Here is a 22,796-nt window from a genome sequence, read left to right on the forward strand (position 1 = left end):
AGAGTGAGCTTGGCTCCAGATGCTGCAGCTACGCTGCTCTTGCCCCTCACCTAGGGAGGTATCCCTTTAGGACACTACCATTTATATGTATCCCAGAGGTGTACAAATCCAAAATGTGGATCATACAAACCTCTCCACCAAGTGGAAACTACAGCTTATTTTCAGATGCATAGATAGAAGAACAGTGTTGTTTTTAAGATTTTTTTCGTGCTCAGCTGTAAAGACTTGCAGTTGTTCCACAGTTAATTGTGTATTTTGTTTGTCCTTACTTCTTGTAGGAGTATAGTATTGCAGAGAAGACACAAAAAGCTTATTTATGCCAGATTGAGTTAATTTGGTCTATATATGCCCCAAATAACTCTTCTGCCTCTCTTGCCAGTCTCTTCTGCTCAGGGACATTTATCTTTTAGTCAGAGAGAAAATCTGCTTCTCCTGATGAATGAGGGCCAATGACTCAAAGACAGTCTGACAGTAAGATTTCAGATTGCAGAATTTGCAGTTTCTGCTTTTGTTTACAGGAAAAAATTTTGTGAAGCAATAGCCTTGGGTCGGATTCACATTGGCAATTTCATTACCATAAGTTTCCCTTAGCTGAGGACCAATATTCTAGTAGAATATGAACATTTCTATATATGTTCTTCTGGATATAATTACTGTTTTTCTGCAAGCTGTATATCTGATTTCAGTCATATTGCCATTGTTTCTGAATGTAGACTTTCTGAACAGAGGTATTTCTGTTTCCTATTTCCTTGCTTGTAGGTCCTGACACACTTGCGTATCACCTCACACATTGGAATTGGTCTGCTCATTGGCTTGCTCTACTTAGGCATCGGCAATGAAGCTAAGAAAGTCCTCAGCAATTCCGGCTTCCTCTTTTTTTCCATGTTGTTTCTCATGTTTGCTGCGCTCATGCCAACTGTCCTTACATGTAAGTATCAATAATAATTTTAAATTAAAGGACAAGGAGATTGCAGCAGGTTGGGAGGGTGTTGTATCTGTTACAGGTAAGGTAACATTTGACTTGTGCTTCCACTTCTAAGACAAGTATCAGGGTAAATCTTGCACTTACTAGCTGCTGCGTAGAAGCCAAAAGAGAGGAGCTTCTCTCCACAGTTCTGCCAGCGTTTCTCAACCCTGACCATCCAATGTTACAATCCTGGACTGGGATTTCCCCTTTTCCTAAGGTGCCAGTGGATCTCTGCTTTGTCATGATCTTGTGGTTGATCTTAGAGAAACACTGTTAATTTCTCTAGGACTTCAAAATCATGACTCCTGCATGAAATCAGCATAATCTTGTGGTATCAGAAACAAACTCCTGCAGTATGGACTGCTCCATACTCCTTAGGGGAGTGCTGTTACTTTGTATTCCCTCTTGGACCAAAATGAATAACCAAGTCCCTTAAGCTTTGAAAACGTTTTTACTTCAAAAAACCTCTTTGAGGAAAGTTCAGATCATCTGAGTAACCTCATGCATATTCTAAACAATGAGCAAGTCTCAGGGCTGACAACTTACATTTTGTGACAAATAATTGAAACTATTTCTGGTCTGTCAAAGGCCTTAGAGTTACAGTCTTACTGTGGGACTACAGCAGTTAAGGATTAAATATTGATTATGTTGTTATTATGTTATATTATTAGATATGTTATTATGTGCAAGACTATTACACACTGACAACCTAGCTTACGGAATTGTATTCTCTGTAGTTCCTCTTGAGATGGGAGTATTTCTTAGAGAGCATCTGAACTACTGGTACAGCCTGAAAGCCTACTATCTTGCCAAAACGATGGCGGATGTTCCTTTTCAGGTATATGCTCTATTTTTCAATAAAACAAGAACCATTTAAGTTCATGGCAAGTCCACTTGCTGAGGTCAGTAATAGTATTTTATCCATTTGAGTGGTGATGAAACTGTTCATATATGTGTGCTGAATCTTCAGTTCCAAATCAGAAGCACACAGACAATAGTATGCCCAGACCTAACCCAATATTTTTTGAATAAACACATTACCGTCTGTGGTTTTGTGCAGAAGGGGAATCATAAAGGACTGCAAGTGAATGGGATCTGCTCTCTAATACTGAAGTAGTATGATAAATATCCCACTCTGTGGCAGATGCATTCATTCTCCTCAGCTGAATGCCATGCCTGTCATGTAACATGCAAAGTCTGAGAGCTCTGAGTTAACTGGAACTCACTACATTTTTATCTTATTGAGAGTGACAGTGGATGTTTGGCTTCAATAGACTAACTACAAGTGTATCTCCTTGCAGATCATGTTTCCTGTAGCTTACTGCAGCATCGTCTACTGGATGACTTCACAGCCATCTGATGCACTCCGATTTGTCCTCTTTGCAGCCTTGGGAACCATGACATCCCTGGTGGCACAGTCACTAGGTCTTCTCATAGGTGCAGCCTCTACATCCCTCCAGGTACTAATGGTGTTTTGTGACCTCTCAGAAATCCTGCAGTCTCCTAGTACTGACTGTTTACCGTGACTGCTGCTTTGTCAACAAGACATTTGTTAAGAGATGGCAGGCAAAACATTCTCTTGGTCTGGTAGAGCTATTTGATGCTTCTCGCAGCCATCAACTTTAGCAGCCTGTACACCTACTGGATGCGAGGCTGTGAAGTTTCTTCCCCATCTGAATGGGACTGTGCTTGCTTGAGTGGATTGTCACTTGCTATTTTTAGGTCCTAAAAACTGCAGGACTGATGCATTTGTATGCATCTACAAAGTGGAGGTAGGCCATGAAGATCAGCAGCTCAGTATGGGGTCCTTCCATGTACATACAAGAAGGTTGCAGGAGGCAAGGTGGAAAAAGGATTGCCCAGAAACTAAACCTCTGCAGAGGAAGGGCAGAAAGCAGCTGTTGGTTTGACTGCTGCACTGGAAGCTGGCCACCGTTCTGCTTCCTGGCAGGAAGGCTGGTGAAGTGATAATTCACAGCAGAAATGTTTTTTGGTGCCTGTAGTAATAGATGATATTGACATTAATAGACACTGATACTATAATTTTTCTGCAGTAGAAATCTTGATTCCCTCTCTGTGCCACCCTCTGGAACTAAGCATAGGCCTGTGCTGTGACCCCTGTTCGTCTGCTTTTCCCAGAGATACGGCCTTTTGCCCTAGAGGAGATGTAGAGAAAAGAGGCTGGAGATGGGCCAAGATCTGTCTTCCCCACCAAAACCACCCAACTGGAGACAATCCTTAATGCTCTTCATCAAATTTTAGTACCAGTTGAAGCTTCCGTGCATGTGGGGTTAATGAGAAGGGAACTTTGTGTGCCTGCAGAGGGGAGTGAGTGAGGAAGGATAATATTTAGGAAGATGGGTCTCACACACAGGGTATGCAAGGGAATGCCAGTGCCCATCTTGCTCAGTAAATTCTTGGTGGGTTCAAGCGTCTCAAAGGACAGATCCCAGCACAGCAGTGTGGTCAACTAGGAGCAAGGTTTAGGAAGAGGAGAGGGACCCCTTTTCCTCCACTAACTATCTAACCTCCCCCCTAAGAAACCTTGTCCAAAAAAATCAGTAATTTCTTGGTCTTTGAAACTGTGATAATTTGGGGGAGTAACGTTTTCAGAAGGACTCGAGTGGCATCACTCCCAACTGCCTAAGAGAGTAGATTTTCACTGACTTATTTGGTTTGGCATGGAACAGAGGATTTCCGTAAGGAAAGTGCTTTTAAAAAGACTGATTTTCTCAATTGAGGTCAGGACATCAGATGAAAAAGCAGGTTTTTTTGTTGTTGTTGTTTGTTTTTGTTTGTTTGTGTTTTGTTTGTTTGTTTGTTTTTCTTCCTCTGTCTCTCTTGGCAATAGACTGTCTATTCCTTCTCTCCCCAGGTGGCCACTTTTGTGGGGCCAGTTACTGCCATCCCAGTGCTTCTGTTCTCTGGGTTTTTTGTCAGCTTTGATACCATCCCAACATACCTCCAGTGGATGTCCTACATTTCCTATGTCAGGTACTGCTAGGGAGGCCATTAACCTCCCATTTTGGAAATGCTGTTTGTTTTCTTTTGCTTGCTTGTTTGGTTATTTTGGGTGCCAAGGAAACTATGTTCAGAGGATGTTTCTTTAAAGTATCCATGAATATGATGTAAATGAATACCACATTATCTCAACTTCATTTTATTTGTGTATGATGTGAAATAAACTGGAACATTCAGTACAGATCATCAGCCACAAGTCTGTGTAGGTTCCATTAAATTAAATGGAATTACACAGTATTCAAATCTCCTTGGATTTTGGAACAGTGGATTTGTGAAATAATAGGAACAGTATGCCCAAATCAGAAATTGATGCCAGCGCCTCATTTTGGAAGAAAATATTGTATAAATCTCTGCAGTATCCTAGGTGGACTTGTTGGATGAAGATTTGTTTTGTTTACATTTTGCAGTAGTACTGCCATGAGAAACATGAGGTTTTTGTTATCTCTAATCTGAATTCTTAGAAGAAAACTCTGGAGGTGGACTAGTTTAGACCAGATACCTGAATATTTATGGCTGAAATTAGATGAGATGAATTCCCCTGATGATGGTGAACGGGTTTTCTTTGGAATGAAACAAAATGATTAGGAAGTGCATGTTGCAGAAGGAGCTAAAATGTGTCCTTGTAAACAGTCCTTTGACCATCATTTTGTATATGGCTCATGTACTTGCAGGACCACTTTAGTATGAAGAAATAGGTTTCTAGGTGGTTCTTCCTTTGCCCACCCACCTTTTCCCCACCCTGCCTGAGCTGCACTATTACTAAGAAAACCCAAGCTAAAATATCCTCTTGTTTGACAAGTGAGGTCTTACACAGATGCCTAACAATGATTAAGAGACTACAGCCCCCCCCCAGTTAGTAGCTAGAATTCAAGCTGAGGCCTTTAGACATTGTCTAGCTTGTGTGGGGTCTCCTGGAGCTGGTGGGAGCTATCATAGGTGTGGGAACCATGATACTGTATCTGCTTGCAAAGCCAGATCCTAAGTGCACCCAGTCCTAGGGGAGACATGGGAACTGTGCAATATTAATTAGTGAAACTACGGTGAACAGAAGGTAAGAGAAGAGACATTCTAGATTGATGCCGGTTTTAACATATTCTGACTTCAAGCCATAATTGTATCCCTGTTGCTTAGTTTTAAAAATGGAATTAATAATGTCACTTTTAAAAGCGGAGTTTCTGAGTGTGAGCTGAAATTAGTCTGCTTTGTATTTTAACATTTTACTTCTGAGAAATTGCACTATACACTAACTGGAAGCAGTTCAAGGCAAAACTTCTGTCATTGTTCAATCTCATGTACAATGCCAGTGGCATGTCATTTGCTTCACTGTAATAGGGATAGAATTTACCTTGAGACATGTCAGAACAATGCTGAACCCCTCAGCATTTCCAGCCAAGCTCTCATAGAGAGTGTATTGCTGGTGGACTACTTCTAAACAGATCATCAACATTTTACTTTATAATAATCCATCCTTCTTCTTTCCAGATATGGGTTCGAAGGAGTAATTCTCTCCATCTATGGACTGGATCGAGAAGACCTGCATTGTGACAAAGATGACACTTGCCATTTTCAAAAATCAGAGGCCATTCTGAGAGAACTGGATGTAGAAAATGCCAAACTTTACCTGGACTTCATCGTTCTTGGAATTTTCTTCATCTCTCTGCGCCTAATTGCCTATTTTGTTCTCAGATACAAAATCCGAGCAGAGAGGTAAAGGAAAAACAACTAAAATGATGAAGTAGGAAGATCTTTAGACATGCAATAGAGGGCTCTTGACATTGTCTCACTGTGGCAGGCCCGTCTCCAGTGCCCAGCTAGATGCTGTTATGACCTAGCCCATAGAGAACCACATTGGGATAGAGGACATATAGTGTTAAGCCAATCAGTCCAGCTGGGTTGGGTCATGTTTTTATTACACTTTCTAGCTTTAACTAGGAAGAAGAAATAGAAGGGAATTTTACAACACAGAATATCAATACTGAGACAGTGTAACTGTAATAAAAAAACTGGTTGTAGGAAATTTCCTTATGAAAACCAATCATGCGACAAGGTAATACTAGTCCTGGTAGCCAGAATTGTATAATGTCATTATAAGTGACAAGGTAATGAGATGCAAAATGGAGAATGCAAAGAAAATATAATTCTCTCATCTTTTTAAATTCAGAGTTTCATCTTTGCAGTTTTATATGTATTATTTTGCAATTATTTTCCACAGAATTACCCCTTCTGGCCAAAAGTCTGTAAATGTAATAATTATTAACAAAAAGATATCTTTTTAACATGGATACTTTTTAAAAACAAACAAAAAAAATCTAAAATTATTCAAGTCATTATTTTTGTTTCTGTCTAAATTTAGAATTTTGGTGCTTTACTTGTCGAGCTGGTCTCATATCTGAAAATCTTGATGTTAGGAGGAAAAGGCAGATTCTGAGCCTGCACTAAACCTGTGGTCTGTATGTGGAAGCAACAATAGATAGCACAGACATGCTCAAGCTACTGCTGAATGATTGAAAATGTTCTTTTGCAGTGTCTTTTAAATCCTAAATGTTTGTTATATTGAAAATACTGACTCTGCTCATCATCCGTTTGATCTACCTCTTGTGAATGAAAAGATCAAAGCACTCCAATGCTCTTTTTTTCTTAAATTATGAAAGCAGAATCTATCCCTAAAGCCTGAGCAAGATACATCCACAGCTCAAAGCTTGGGGTGTTGTGTTAAACCACTAGCGACTGCCTCCTGTGGCAGCATTTAAAATACCTGTAACACTCTATGTGTAGGAGTCTCCTCAAAATATGCAAAGGGCCTTGTAATATTGCAGGGTTAATTATACCAAGCAGTTTTGTTCTCATCCTGAAGTCTACATGCGTGACATGGGAATTAATTCCCATCAGTGAAACCATTGCAAGAGGCATGCATTTGTTCTGCATATCTCACCTTTGTAAACTTGGCGGGGGGAATTCTGACTCCAAGTCGATGTGAATTTTGTCGCTGATTTTCCCGGGTTTGGATTGGCAACCCAAAATGACAGCATGGGACCAATGCCCATGTTGGACACCCTGGTAAACTTCTGTCAGACACCCTAGTAAACTTCTGTGCGAGTTCTCCTACCTTCTGCGGTTACTGTGTGTTTTACCTTAGTGTCACAGACATCCAGGCCAGACCTACGCATTCTATAAATGCATTATTCCTATCGGGACACTGAGGTCTTGTAGATTGGAAGCAGCTCAATGACAGCAAACCACTCAGGAGCTCAGCAGCTCGTGACAGAATAGTTGAAGAGAGAGACCTTGTGCATCTGCTGGCCACCAACAGTCACAGCTCACAGTCTGGCTTTGAGGACTCCATGACCACATCTATATTAGTAAACTAAATAGTTCCAGGGCCTGGTCTCTGTTCTTTAGGCTAGTTTTCACAGTCTGCCTTTGTCTGTCCTGTTAACCCTCAGACAGCTGGGGCTACCAGGAACAATCCCTGCACTGTACTAACTTTTAAACAGGGCCCAAACACTGTCTGGAAAAGCTCAGGTTGTGCTGATCCGCAGCTCTACCACTTAGCAGTGAAGACAATTGTTTTCCTGGCCCGTGCCCAGGCTCTATTTTATTTGCTGGTACAGACACAAACTGTGCGTATCTATTAAGCTCAGAGTGCTTGAATTAAGCCAGTCTTCTAGACTGAAGTCAGGTCACTTGTATTGGGAAGGTCAGCTGAACTTTCTCTGGAAATAAGTTGACCTGCGAAAATAAGGTCAATCTTTACTGTAGAAGAAAAAAAGGCAAAAAAAATCCTTGTCCAACCTCTCTGCATGTTTTTGTTGCTGTTTTTTCACAAAATATCCCTGAAGCCAGTAGAGCTTTTATACAGCTCCGCAGCTTTTCCAGGTATATTCACAATCAGGTATGGGCCTCCATGGCTGTCAGATAGGAGAAATTAAGAACTTTGACTATTCTAGGTAATATTCCGAACTGTGAACAGTTTTTGAACAAGTCACGAATTCCTTGTTCCCCTGAATTCCCTTGGTACAACGTACCTTGATTATTTTAAGGCTCTCAAAATAATTTGTGAGTATTTCAGGCAGTTGCTGTTTGCAAACAGATACAGGACTATGTTTCTCAGATTACTCTTGTTGCACACTGCTGGTCCAGCTGTAAGCTAGCTGAGTATGAAAGTGTGTAACATCCACAGCATGAAATAAATTCAGGGTTTGATTTGCGTTTATCAACACCATTTACCAAACAGCACACTGAGGATCTCTTGAAACTTGCCAAGTGAAATAACTTTGCTGATAAAACTGGTACTTCACCACTCTCAGCTCAGACAAGGATATTGCTGTCTCCTCCCACCCAGACCAATTTAGCAGTATGAGCTCTTTGGATCCTGTCTTGTTATCTGTGCCTGTTCCTGTGTTTGTAGACTCTCTTATTTTACCTCATTAGTCTGCAACATACTGTTCTATACTGTAAGTTTGTACTGTGTTACAGTAGCCAAAAGTCTGGTCCTCTATGGGTATTCCTAAGAAAATGCATGCTTTCGGCTATTTTTGGTCACTCTTTTTTTTTTATTAGATGTACTTCTTCCCAGCCATCTGCTGGCAGAATTTAGCTGAAAGTTACTATTCTAAGGAACACTTTCAGACTGTAGTATCCCAGTAAGGAAATAAATGATTTTTCTTGAAGCCAATGCTACACGCAAATGAGATAATCATTCTTTCCCTCCTTAGTGCTAAAATTAACTGATATCTCTTTTGCTGATACTGTGGGACAGAAGTATTTGAAGTCCGTCCCAGTTATATTTTCGTATGCTGCAAAGTCTTTTAGCATAGGCTCAACTTGGTCTTTCTCCCTTTATGTGGAAATAAGTTCTAGCAGGCTAGTATTAAATGCTTTCCCGTGTTAGTGGACTGAGCTTGCATGTGCTGTGGTGTAAGCAAGCTCATTGCCAAGCTCTGGAGGCTTCGTGCTGAGATACAATGAGGCCAGCAGGATTCTAAAGACTTCGAAACCTCATTTTATATAGCCATATATAAGTAGCCATAAACTGGTTGAAATCAATGCCATTATCACCATTCAAACCAGTCACAATCTGGCTAAAAATTGCACAAGAGGCACAAAAGTTTTCTAAAGTTCTCTTAAAGACTGAATGTGTGATTTCTGTTGTGATTACTAGAAGACGGGCATTCTTTGGCTTTCTTGTTTCGTTTGGACTTACTTTGTTCCTGTTGCTTTGGTTATAATGTGCACCAATTAACACTTTATGTGCTTCTTTTTATTTTTTATTTTTTGGCAGAAACTTGCATATAATATGAAAACCCCTGAAAGTTTTTAGGAGGAATTACTTTTATTTACAATTAAATAAAAGATTTGGAAAGTAGTCTGTACTCATAAGAAATTCAGAAAAAATCATCTTTATAGATCAAAAGGAGTAACAAAAATATCTGGTGGTTAATTCCTGTTCAATTCTTAATATTTGGAGCCCCAAATATTTCTTTTATCATTACAGTAGAGGAATATATATGCACATTAAAGAAAGAGAGATGGTATAGGTGTAATATAATGAACACTTGTGTCCAGACACTGGATGTATCAGATGGCTGGCATTTCGATCTACTCTTTTGAACCACAAATTTATTTTGAGGGGCAGAAGAGAAGGAAAATCAAGCAGAGAGATGAGTGTATATTTTCCTGCGTATTTACTGTTGTTTTACATAATTGCTTTTGTGTAATTTTAGTAAGGAAAAAGATCTATTTTTTTCTTTCTGCACCAGAAATGCCAATCCAGGTCTGCTCTGCATACAAAAAATGCCAATGTTTATTTGTACTTTCCAAAATAAGCAGGAAGGGTTCTTTTTTCAGCATTAACTTTTACTGAAATACGGTTTTGTTCTTTTGCTTGCTGCTCTGTGATGATTACCTTCAGAAACAATAAAAAAGGGCAGAGGGAGGGACTTAATGTGCAGTGGTTATGTTCTCAAACAGAGATCCTTGGAAAATGTGTACGAGAAGGGTACAGATGGCATGCGTGCCTCTTCCACATTGCCTCTGCTCACTGAGCTGTAGGTCAACCCCACTTGGTGGCTCAGTGGGAAGACGGTGACGTGTACTTGTCCTGCCTAATGCAAGAGAGCCCCCCTTTGAAGTTTGGACTAGATGATCTTAGAGGTCTTTTCCAACCTAAACAATTCTGTGATTCGAAGAGCAAGGATATTAGAAAACATCACGGTTGGTTTTGGCACTAGCTGACCTCAGGCTCCTCCAGAGCAGGTTGAGTGTGGTAGATAATCAGGCTGGATTTCTGCATCTCAGTGGTATCAAAGATACTGTCCTGCAGGTTATTCTTTTTTCCTTTTTGTGTGTGTCCATTTTCCTACCAGAACACCCTGAAAGGGTGCAATTGCTCAGGAACTACTTCCCTTTTGTTCTGTATGGAAACCAGTAACGATGTCTGATAATCACAAAGGCATTTTGATAAGCTGTTGGGAACTAGAAGTAGGCAGAAGATGACGCTGTGTCATGTCCTTTCTAACAGTTTGTGACAGGCCGATCATTGCTGAGCCCATGACACAGGTCCTACTAATTGTACAACACCACACTAGTGAGTGTTTAAATGAATTGCGAGGTCTCACTGAAGTTAATCATGGGCTTTCCTATTCCTGGACAGGGGCAGTAGCATTTTCAGGGATCAACTCCTACTGTCCTGTTCCTGAATACCTGTTCTCATAATATAGAGATTTTTCTTGTGGATCCCACCGAGTGTTTTTTTATAACCCAGATGCGTATTACAAGTCCAGAAGTTACAGGTTGAGCCTGCAAGCATCACAAGTTTGCTTTTAATTGTGTGTATGTTAGCATACTTCTCTTTCTGTACACATTTCTTACAGATTTTGCAAAAGAGTAATGGTACCTTACAGCATTAAATCTAGCTTCAATGTTTTTATTATTTTGAAATCTTATAATGAACCATAGCTTTACACAGATGTCAGTTGTAGAAGCTTCTTCTAAGAGAGTTAGATTTCTATTGAGACTAATTGCAAGAACTGTAAAAGGATGACCAGTCAAAATATGTACCCTTGCGCAAAAGAAATTCCCACGACTCAGCCTACCAGCCTGCGTCCTGTACATTGTTTATGCCTTCAAGGTACATTGAGAATTCATTGATCCATTCTCTTTCTTGGGGTTTCTGTACAGCTCTGGCCATGCAAAACAATTTCTCATGCCCTTCCATCTAGTTACTTGTTGTTGTCTACGTGGTTAAAATGAGCTTCTTGGGACCAGTGCAAAGGAGTTTGAGGTGAAGCGCTGACTTTTGAGAGTTCTTTGAGCTACTGAATACCTCACAGTCTGGATCTGAGGGTGCGCTTCTCTCCGCTCTTTCAAGAAGAACAAAATCTAAAATGTCTTTTTAAGCAGATTATAAGATGACATGGAAATCTTTATTTTTAAGTTTGTTTGTTTGTTTGTTTTACTTCAGTGACATCTGTGATGTCTTTCTTCTTACCCCATTTTAACTTGTTTTTGTAACCCATTTAGTGTAATCGTTACACAAACTTCTTCCTCTTCCTTTAAAAAGCAGCTTTCCCACCGCGCAAAGTTGTTGAACAATTTTTTAAAATATCGAACAAATGCTCCTAAGTTACAGGATAAATACATGAAATTTAAGGAAAAAGAGTATGTGATGTATCTAAAAAGAAAAGTTCTGCAGTGTAGCCAAACCCTTATGTATGTCAGTAAGCCTTGTGAAATACTTTATCTGAGTCAGTTGACCTTATTGTGAGATACTACCCTTGAATCTGTAATTGAATTATTTAACATTTGTTCTTTTGTTTTTAAAGCAAGAGTCAATGCAAGTATCATTCTAAATCAGCGTGCTGAAGTGTGCATATTCTGTATATCGAATGTCATTGTTGTCTCTTTTTTCTGTAATGCATTTGCATTACTATGAGTCAATTTTATTACGCTTCTCTAGAGACTTTTGCTGCCTGCACGCTGTGATATATTTGCACTGTTGTAGATATATATATACATATATGTAATTATATTATATAAACCATGTCTTTTTCAGGTTGCTTGTTACCTTTGTAGTTAACGCTTACTGGTACAGTGGACCTGAGTAAAAATGTGGGATGTGGGGCATTCTGATGATATATGACAATAATAGAGAAATCTTTGTATATTTCTGTATACTTAATACCCGTAAGAGATTTGTATGTGCATTATTTTCCAAACTAGGGCTTTGTTTTCTGAGAATAGAGACATTTATGATAATGTAACAAAAAAAAAATCAAATAAAGTGTTATTATTTTCAGACAGATGCCTTCGTCCCTGTTCTCTCTCAAAGGGAACTGGCAGCTGCAGTTGTAGAGATACATTTTCTCTTACTGCCCCTGGCAGTCAGCAAGGACAACAAATTGCCTGTTTTAGATATGGTTTCAGGTAACTCCCAGTACAGGTAGGTTACAGATATACCTCGTAAAAATTCTTCATAACATAAATGCAGTCACATTGGCTCAGGGCAAGGATTTGTATTGTCAAGCCCAGTGCTTGACAGCGGACAACAGCACCTCTCAGGGAAGAGTGTAAGAACAGGGTAAGCATCGAGGGGTGCTTGCCTGCCAATTCAAAGACTGCCGGAGACATTGGGATTTTCTTTGTATTTTCTTGCCTTGGATGGATTTTTCTTTCATAGACTTGTCTAATTGCTGCTTGAGTCTCCCGTTGACCATGCTAGCTGCAAGTTTCAGCAGAGGTTTCCCATACTCTTACATTACAGGAAGGAGTGAATGATCATTCCCTGTCTACCTTCTGCTCAGTACTCTGGAACTTACAGATTTCCTCCTCCCTTGTTCCCAGAGAAGGGAAACCATGTATTATTCTGCCAGTCCCACCTGTCAATTTCCCATTTTACCAAGCACCATTTTCCCTTGTCCAGCCACAACACCCGTGCTATGTTCTTCTGCAGCCTCCTGTGCATTTCCATCACGTACATCATGAAAGGTCTCTTCAACTCGTTTGGCTGGGTGGCTTTTCATGCTACTAATTTGCCCTTGTGCCATCCCTCCTGCCTGCCACAGCAACAAAATTAGCTGTATATCTCACCACAGTGCAAGGCTAACAGCCATAACTTCCACAAGTTAGTTAAGTGTCCAGTCCTAGACAACATGAGCAGTGATGCCTAAAGGATAAACTACCCAGAGGATGCTCCAGGACTGCACTTTCAAAACTAAGAGCAAGACAGTTTTCTAATGATAATAGAGGTCATACTTTATGTTTTATAGACCTGCAAAAAATGCTGGACTGAAGACATCATGGTCCCCAAAACTAGATGCCTCCCCATGCCAACTTTCCATAGATCAGACAAGGAAGAGGAGGAACAGGACTCCTTCGTAGCCCGAGCAGCAACTTCAATCACTTTTATTGTCTTATATTACAGTTAATGCCATTAAATAAGCCAGCCATAAACTTCTTGTTATCAACTGTACAAAAATTAATATACCTCACATGCAATTACCATCCACTCTGTTCTCTAAATGGCGTCATAAAATAAAGAGCATTAGAAAACAAAGAACCCTTGATGTTGCATTTTCCCGTAGCTATCAATTTAAAAACTCCTCCATAATGCAGGATGGGAAACGCTGGAAAGACAGGGAAGGTGCTACAATAAGAATGATCCTTTCTTTCAGCATGGAAGGATGCGAGGATGTGTGCAGCGCCCAGGTGAGCGATGAGCAGCTGTCATGCTGCCATTTACCAGCACTGGGGTTTATCTTAGAAAAGCCATAATAAGGGGCTTGGCTGGGAATTCCCACCTCTGTGGCAGAAAAGCTGCAAAGGGCAGCATGAGCACTAATTGCATTTTTTTTATTAATTTCATACCCTCATTTGGTTTCCCTTTTTTCTTCTTTTTTTTTTTTGTGTCTTGATTTTTCAAGAAGATCTGTGAATTTTTTATGCCAAGTCAACTTTGTGCAATAGCACTGCTAGATACCTGACATTGCAGTTTTGTGGCAGTCCTTCATCTCTTCCACAAATGGAAAATATTAACCGAATATGAAGTTGAAACATTATCGATTTGTGACTTTGGAACAGAATTGCACCGTTTCTCCCCTAGCACCTAGTCATTGCCTTGTCCCACCACCTTTCTGCAGCCAGCTTGTCTTCTCTGCTAAGCAGAGAATGAAGTTCCACCTGTTCCTGGGAACTCCTTGCTCATTCCTCCATATCCTTACAGTCAGATATTAAAATCATTTCATGGCTTTATCAAAAGTCTTACAGGTGGTTTTTGGCTCTCTCCCATGGTACAATCAGAAAGTAGCTCCGAAGTCGTTACAGAAGAAACGGAAATGAATCAAAGCTTAGGATTTTGCTGCTGCTGTTTGCTGCAACCTGTATGTTGTTGTGGCGATGTCCCCGTTGGGTGGGGTGTAATGCCAAGTCTGAGGAAGGGGAGGTAGCCGGGGAAATCCCACTTCATGGTAGGAAGGATCATGGGGCCTTTGGAGAACGTGGTCAGGTTTAACTTCTCAGATTCAGCTTCCATGAAGCTTCCTCAAAGCACAATAGATCAAAATCATCCAGCTGATGATAACTACTTCAAACCACCACCACTCCGCTCCCGCCCTTAGTCACCCCTGTGTGACTTGTACAGGCTTTTTAAAGCCTGGTATTTCCCTGGTATTCACCCTGGGTATTTCCTAGAGTTTCTGCAACAAGAAAGCTCAGCAGTGAGCTGTTTGGCTCAGCAGCGATGAAATTATTTGATTCAAGAATTCTAGTTTCATTTCAATTTTTGTGATATTTCAGTATTAAATCCTTCAAAAACTCCATTTTCCAAAAAAAGCCTTTGGATATGCTGAGATACAGACGTGCATGTTGAAGGAAGCCCAGGACACCTAACTCAGAGACAGATGGGAGCAAGACCTTGAGAGAGCCTGTCTTTAGGATCTTCCTGGAGAGGTGTTTCTGGGTGCCACAATGGGTATATGAAAGGGTGCTCACAAACTACAAGAAGTTAGAAGAATAGATACACGAGTCTCCAGCAGAAAAGTACCTTCTTTTCTTACCCTCCTCAGCTCTGATAACATCACAGAAATTTTACCATTCTCTAGCAGGAGGAGACAACCAAACAGCATCCTCTTCTAGAGCATTGGTGAGTGCTACTGTATATAACCAAGTATTATGCATTGCAACACACCTATTTTTAAGCAAAGTCTGTCTATTTGGCAAATTGTCTCCTACTGCTGAGCACACGTTTGCAGTCTCCTCCTCCCGTCGTGTAGCTGGTGGTGTGTACTGGAGCAGGGACCGCACGCGCTGCACCAGGCTGTCGGGCACTTTGCTGTTTCATTTACTGACACTGGCAGCTTTCAAATGCTCTGGAAGGTTTGGATGGGGAGGAAATAGGCTACAGTGCAATAGGGGACTCTTCTGCCCAAAGAGATTTTTTTTTCTGGCAGAGAGCTGCTCGGGAAACTCTTGGCTGAACTTTGCTCCTAAGGAAGGTTTTGAAACCTGCACCTCTGAGCACTGAATCCGTCTTTTTGGACCCAGGCTGCCAGAGAGGACAACCTCCTGGAGACTTAGTCTGGGTCTTGATACCATCATTCTTCCTGGATTTAACCGGGAATCAGATGTAGTCCTTGGGTCTTACCTTCTGCTTTCCAAGCTGTTTGAGGGCATCATGGTCAAGTTTCCAGGCTCTTCTCTGCAACTAGGAGTCTTTGAAAATATGGGCCAAGTGTCCCTGATATTTACTGAACCCCAGGGATGAAATTTTTGAAAGTTGTTCATTGAGACTTGTGGCAGAACTGCGTGATTTAGCTGCTCTCAACAGGAACATTTCAGTTTCTGTATTCGTTTTCACTTTGGCTTAGCACCTTACCTTAAATCTTCCTTTTGAATGGGAGCCTTGCCAGGGGAGGTGTGTGATACCAGCTCAAACAGGCAGCATGCCCTTTCCAGAGATACTTGGGAATGCAACCTGCAGTAAGTGGGCATGTTAAAATATACATCTTAAGAGCTGTTTTCAGATTGCTACAGGTTTCTTCTTCTTTGTTGCTAGCACCCATCTGCACCCTGAGCTCCTTGTCTGCTCCAATTTTTCCCATTAATTCTGCATGTCAGCCAAATTCAGCTCTCTTGCATTGCTTCAAAACGTTTGACTTCTGAGACCTTTACCTTAGCTAAAATTGCTTTAAAAAACAGTCAAATATCCTCAGTCGCTGAAGACCCACACGTGGAATCAATCTATATTGCCAAACAGTTTCTTTCCAGCCGTATTGGAAGCTGGGGCATCGGTTGCACACAGCTGTCTTGATTGCAGCCAGTTTAGGACCACCAGGCAAGCGTGGTTTTAGACATCATTCACTAGCTGCGTAACAGCCTCACCAGCACAAATGCTTTGTGTCACAGCATTGATTCCTATTACGGTAGCACCTTTGCTGATGAAAATTGTGTAGCTGACCTACTTTTTTTCCCCCCAGAAAAATACTAAGCACTTTGCTTACTTGTTCAGCACTAGCTGTGCAGCGATGTGGGCGTGCAAGCAAAGATACAAAGGGTGAGTCTGCATTTGTGCTTCCCATGTTTACTCGTTAAAACTGATTCACGTTTGTGACATGAGCTCTGTGCTGTGTTAGAAAGGCAGCCTCGTTATATCCTTATTCTGCCCCTGGACAATTGTCCCTGGACAATTCTGTTGGGGACTGGAGGACACGGGGCTGGATGAACCTCTGAAATGCCCCAGTGTGGCCACCCATCGCTCTCAGGGCATTACGGGTGCACTCAGATTTCTTTATATTTGGAAGTTTAATTTGGGTATGGTAACCAGCCTGAAACACTAACAACAGCTTTGTTCAAGTTTCCATTTGAATCTCTTTTCCAAAGGTAAGTCAGGGCTCCATAAGAAAATAAAAAAATTAAAAAAAAATTAAGAAGGGACAGGAAAGGACAGGCTTTACACAACCCAGTCATTTGAAGCTGTTTCCATTGTGCCAGCTAGTGAAGCCTGTAAATCTATTGATGCAGACCGAATGGATGAGCTGTGCGTATCTGCTCGTGCCTGTGTGCTGGCCGAAGCGGGCTATGAAACGCAATCGATAGCCAGCAGCCACATCCCCTCGGCTGGGCTCGTCTTTCTGGGGCCTCGGCCACTTCACTTTTTGAATGATCACACTGTACTTAACCCTCCCAAGTTCACCTGGGCTACACCTCCAAATCTTCATTAGCAAAGACCTTCGAAGACATTCAGAAGGCTTGTCAGTTTATTTGCTTCTATTACAACCATATTTATATCCTGTTACCGAGCCTGTTTTAATTGCAAGATAATGGAGTTTCACGAATGACTGATTTTTGCCCACTTGGATAACTTCATCATCATAAAAGAAGGCTCTAAGGAGGCTGGTGTCTTCATCATTTTCTCTCCTTGCAGCACATCCCTGCAAAACTGCTCAACTGCTCTTTCCTGCAAAGCCCCCGAGCACGGCATGCTACTGCAGCAGCCTCATGTTACCCATTTTGTTCCCAAGGAAGCTCTTACGGACTCTTTATCTCAGCCAGAGCAGAGAAGCATTTAAGCTGCAGTGCCAAGCATTAAAAACATGCAGAGGAAAGCAGTCACACTCGCCTGGAGGCCTGGAGCTTCTCCTGTGTCTGGCGACATACCACAGGGTATGGTTCAGGTGTAGGTTGGGACCAGGGGCCCTGTTTCTTGGTTTGTTTTTAATGCTGCTGAGCTCAATCACACTTTTCCTGCACCCAAACCAGGGGACCCACTCATGAGGACACGGGCTGGCCGTACCAGTGCTGGTTTGGCTGCTGGGGGCAGCACCGGGGGCGGGAGAGCAAAGGGGTCCTTCCCTACGTCCTGAGGGGAAAACACAAACCAGGCGCGCTGCTGACACTGTAAAAAGGGAAATGCTGGGTATTTTCAGTGTTCAAACAACAGAGGTCCATGTAACCACCCATCAGCTAACGCCTGCAAGCAGCTATTCTGTGAAGTGTGAAGTGTAAGCACTGCACCCTGCTTCTTACAGAAATGTCAGCGACCGTGCTGTCATCTGCAGGTTGCTAGGATGTCTGATTTCCCAGGAAACAAAGAAATACACGGCTTTAAAATAAAGACAGCAAAGGACTCATGGATTGTGTCTTGGTTCTTTTATTACATTGAAAAACTGTATGGTACTACCCTACTGATAGAAGAAAAGCTGTGGAAAACTTTTCTTCAGAAAGGAGAAAAAAATGACATGAAAATCGTTGTTGTTACAAATGATGAAGTTTGGGCTGGGATGTCTGGCTGTTGTTTCCCAGTTGAGTAGGCTCTTGATGGAAGTTTCTGCTTTAACAAGCTGGGGAGAAAAAAGAGGAGAAACGGATTAAGGGATTTGTTTTTTCCACAGATTTGAAAAAATGTGAGTAAGTGTTTGCCTAGAAGAAGGACATTAGAAAGGTTGTGTGCATCCAGATGTCAGATTTTAGTAATTACTTTCCCACCCATCCTTACATGTGTTTCCTAGCTATGATTCAGATCAATAAAACTGAATTATGGGGAATTGTTCCAGACGCAAAACAGACTGTGAGGTGTGTTGGAAACAGCCAGGGGTATTTGCTACCTACACTAGGTGTGCTGCAAGACCAGTTACAGAAACGGAAGGAGGGGATCAGAAATTTCTGTGAGGTGCATTCCACCTTTCTAAAGTGAAGCCTTTTTCCTCCTGTGATAACGTAGATGTGGGTTTGGTAGCTACACCTTTTCCATGGTGTTAGCTGAGGGCTTGTGCTCACATCAGAGCCCCGTTGCCCACAAGTCCCTGGCTTTGGTGGGCCATGGACACCACCCCTCTCTGCAAGAAGCTGGTCTTCTTTGGGTTTAGCCAGCTCTTTCTGCATGTGCCCTGGGCACTCTGAACCCCCACTGGGAAGGAGAGGAGGGTCTGTCCTGCTTTGGAGCTGCAGGGCATCCGTGGGGACAGACGGGCAATGTCTCGTGCGAGATGTTACCTTCCTCGACCGTGCGGTGGTAGAAGCACCAGGGGACACCGGCGGGGTGTGCCCGGAAGCAGCACTTCCTATTTGTGCACTCCTTGGCTGTGATGCCAGGGTAGCCGCAGTTCACTCGGACCCGAGGGTCGGCAGGACAGACTTTCTTAACTGCAGAAAGCAAAAAGGAAGGAAGGAAGAAGGCTGCGTTACTTTATGCTCCATGTACCTGGTGGCAGAATTCACAAATGAAAGGCAAGTGCGGCCCGTGAGAGAGCTCAACAGCCACCGTGACCTTCTCCATGTTGATTTCAGGCAGCAATACCACCCAAGTCCTTGCCATACCTGGCAGGCAAAACTACATGCCAACAGATGAGGAATTGCTGCCACACCAGAGGATCTAGAGGGGCCAAAATTCACCCCTAAAAGTGCCTGGCGGGCAGCAACCCAGCCTGTCTCCCATGGTGGTGCCACGGACACTGGCCTCAGGTCCGGGGCTGTCCCTGTCTTGGCCCAATCTTTAGAAGGCCATAGCCCACCTTTGCATGCCAGCTTCAGTAGTGGAGGGGAGGTAAGCCATCTAGGGGAAACCACAGCTCATCCAGCAAATTAAAAGTAAAATCAAAGGTGCAGAGGGAACCTTTGTGGGGATGCAGCCAACAGACAGGAACTGCAGCTGTGGAGAATCTATGTTAAGAGTCCCCTTCCACAGCATTAAAACCTTTTTTTTTTAGTGGTTTCACCACACAGCCTGAATAATTAAGTTTTCCTCTCCTGGAAGACTCCTGCTTTAAAAATCAGCTCTGTGAAAATGACACTTTAAGATGCAGCCATTTCTTTTTCAAGATTTTCATGAAATGCAAGCAGTGTTCAAAGGCAAAATCGCTTTTTGTCCTCCAACAATTCGAAGCCTTGTTGACCGATCTTGATTTGTATCAAGTTACTTTATTTGCTAGCGTTGCCTTTGTAACCCCACTTCCCCTCATTTTGTGTTCCCAGGGCTGATTGTGCAACTGCTGAGGTTCTCCTAAGAAGGGGTTGGCACTGCAAGTGTAGCTTACACTCAACAGTTACATAAAATATGCACCCAGTCCTTGAAGGACTCGGGTGACCAGATCCAACCCTCTCTGAGAACACAAGGGCAAAAAATGGAAGCAGATGTTTGGATTTTCCAGGGGTCTTTAGAATGAAGAATCTAATAGAAAAAAAAAAAAAGAAAAAAAAAGATCTGCTCTGGGATATTTTGGAGATTTCACTGAATGAAGACTAGGAGCAAAAATAGGAAAGGAAAAAAAGAACCACCAGTGGAAATATACTGGGAAACACATAGAAAAGGAAGGGAGTGGCAAGTATCAACACAATCTAAGGAAAAAAAAAAAAAAAGGAAAAACCTAAAAGTTACAGGATGCCTGTGGTGTTAAACAACCACAGATGGATTCATCTGCTGAGGACGCTTCGTGACTCTTCATGATCTCTTCAATATGCAGTGCTAAAGTCATTGTCAGCCATGCAGAAAACCCATTTAAATAAGCGCAGAGGATCCCGCGTTCCACTGATCAACAAGACCACAACTGGCAGTGAAATGTTTTTAAATAATCAGCTTGGGCTACTTGATAACTAGAAGCCTGAAGGAAAAGGAAATACCTTATGCAGAGAGGACGAGTTACAAGCCTGATGGACAAGCAGGATTTGACTTTGTACTTTCTTACCAGAGGTCTTCTAACAGAGGTGTGTGCCCGCTTCATTGGCCTAAGAGCAAAGCAGAGCTACTCCCTGGTTGTCCACATTTCTGTATGAGCAAACACTAGGTAAATCAGTGTTTCTGGTGGCGATATTACCTTTCTTTGGTTTAGCAGTGAAGCACCAGGGGACGCCAGGGACTGAAGCGTTGAAGCAGCACCCAGCTTTCCTGCAGTCCGCTGCTGAGATTCCCGGGGGACCACAGTTCTTCCGCTCCCTGGGGGCTATTTTACACTGGCATTTTGCTGTTGAGGACAGAAATCCTAAGTTACTGGGTGTCCGTTTGCACATTTGTTAGTGGAGGTGCATTTATAAGGAGGCTACTGAAAGCAGTGAACTTTCCTAGACTCTGTCCATCTTGCAAGTGTACACTTTCTGTCACTTGCTAAGACCAGAAATTGTCTGTTTTAAGATCTGCTTGTAGTAAAAAGATGGCAGGTGAAATGCTGGCCCCATTACGGTAAGGTCTGTACTTCACCCGTAAGTATCTTGTGGTCTCACCTGCAGTCAACCCAGCCCAGCACAGTGGGGGCTGTGGACTTCAAATAGACCACATCAAACGGTACAAAACACAGCTTTAGATGTTATGCTAGTAAATGTTTTTTGGTTTGCCCATGTCACATGAAGAAAGAACGAGTAAAGGGTCCTGTGGGTATAAGACAGGTGTAAAAATACAAATTCTTTGCTTTGCCTTCAGTTAACTCTAAAATCATAGGGTTATGTGAGAATAGTCACAGCTTTACTTTTAATATTTTAAGTCTATTACATGGCCATCCACAACCAAGAAATTCTCGGCACGTCCCTACGTGTCTGCTGTTGGTCTGCTGAGCTACTTGCTTTCCACTTCTTCAGTTGTCTAAATGCCTTCTATTGCAGAGGCAGATAGACTTCTCTGAGATTGTATTAACATAGAAAAGTAGCATAAAATAGATGTCAGAAGACTACTTAGGCAGAGCTAGCTCCTGTTCCAGTCCCTATCTTGTTCTAGTGAGCTTCTGAGCATTTCTGTCCCTCTGCCTTTGTGGCAGGTTCCCGGTTATGCCACCAACATAAGAGTTCACCTGTGGTCTTTTTTGCTGTTGTTGTTGCCATAGCTTTCTCTGAAAGACTTTTTAAAAAAGACTCCAGCTTTGGGAATAGTGTCAGAACAAGACTTTCACTGTCTGATATGTGAACTGGAGACATGCCCATGCCGCCTGTACAATCTGTAGGTTCAAGCCCACATACATACCTGCAAAAGCAACAGGAGATAAATGTACTTACTTGGTGGTGTCTTCCCTTCTGTCATGGTGAGGGCTACAACAAGGATGACGGAGAGCACGCAGATCCCTTTCAGATCCATTGCTCCTGGGAGCCCTCAGGCCTCCAGCTGCTCTGGCAGAGAAAGTTCCTGGAAGAAAGGTGCTGCTTTCCCTTGAGCAGCTCGTTTTATACGGTCCTCATGTTTGCCCAGAGAGATCTGATAACATTGTTCCCTATGAAGCTTCACCCAGATGTTGGCTTTTTTTGTTGTTGTTTAATTAGGAAATGTTGCCATGCATATTTTGATATCCCTGAGATAAATTTCTAGGTTCCCGTGATCTATTGATCACATATCTATTACGTACCCACAGATCACGTATCTATTACGTGATCCCATAATCTATTAATAGGATATTACTGCATGTCTTTGGCAGCCCGAGCTGATTTCATTGCTATTAGAGTACTTCAAATCTCTGAGCAGCTTCAAATGGTTGCCACCACTGAAAAATATATACACATATTTCCCTTCCAAGTGTGTCCTTTCTGACACAGATTTTCCCTGGCCTTAAGTTTGAGTTACGCTTACTTTGAAACCAAGTAAGGCAGGACAGCTGAAGGTGTGACACCTTCAAGCTATGGGAGACTCGGGAGAGAGAAGGAAAGTTTATATGGGATCTCAGTCTGACCCACTGGGGTCTGTAGTTGTCCAGGGGCCAGACACGAGCAGTCCAGATGATATTTTGGAGTAGTTGTCCTGCACCAGGATGTTTACCTCATGGAAATCTTGCTTCTTTAAAGAACAGCTTTTCTTCTGAATATTTTTTTCACTTTACTAGTCCCAACTAGGTGAACCTAGATACAA

General features: G+C 42.2%; 2 protein-coding genes across 2 annotated transcripts in view; one reads left to right on the forward strand and one right to left on the reverse strand.

Annotated features, from left to right (window-relative positions):
* Positions 1-12,288, forward strand: part of ABCG1 (ATP binding cassette subfamily G member 1) — a 57,242-nt gene extending 44,954 nt beyond the window's left edge. Inside the window, exons 11-15 of the mRNA XM_083820099.1 lie at positions 760-928; positions 1,705-1,805; positions 2,269-2,427; positions 3,843-3,961; positions 5,471-12,288. Of these exons, the coding sequence (XP_083676225.1) occupies positions 760-928; positions 1,705-1,805; positions 2,269-2,427; positions 3,843-3,961; positions 5,471-5,699 (777 nt within the window). The 3' untranslated portion in view covers positions 5,700-12,288. The remainder of the gene's footprint in view (positions 1-759; positions 929-1,704; positions 1,806-2,268; positions 2,428-3,842; positions 3,962-5,470) is intronic.
* Positions 12,289-18,114: 5,826 nt separating this feature from the next.
* LOC310892396 (trefoil factor 1-like) lies at positions 18,115-22,466 on the reverse strand. The gene is made up of 4 exons (XM_083820100.1): positions 21,956-22,466; positions 20,791-20,937; positions 18,974-19,123; positions 18,115-18,321 (listed from the first exon to the last, which is right to left on the reverse strand). Exons 1-4 carry the CDS (start codon positions 22,032-22,034, stop codon positions 18,314-18,316), a joined length of 384 nt encoding a protein of 127 aa, XP_083676226.1. The 5' UTR covers positions 22,035-22,466; the 3' UTR covers positions 18,115-18,313.
* Positions 22,467-22,796: the final 330 nt, after the last annotated feature.

Source organism: Anser anser (assembly GCF_964211835.1).
Source record: "Anser anser genome assembly, chromosome: 1".
NCBI classification, from domain to species: Eukaryota; Metazoa; Chordata; class Aves; order Anseriformes; family Anatidae; genus Anser; species Anser anser.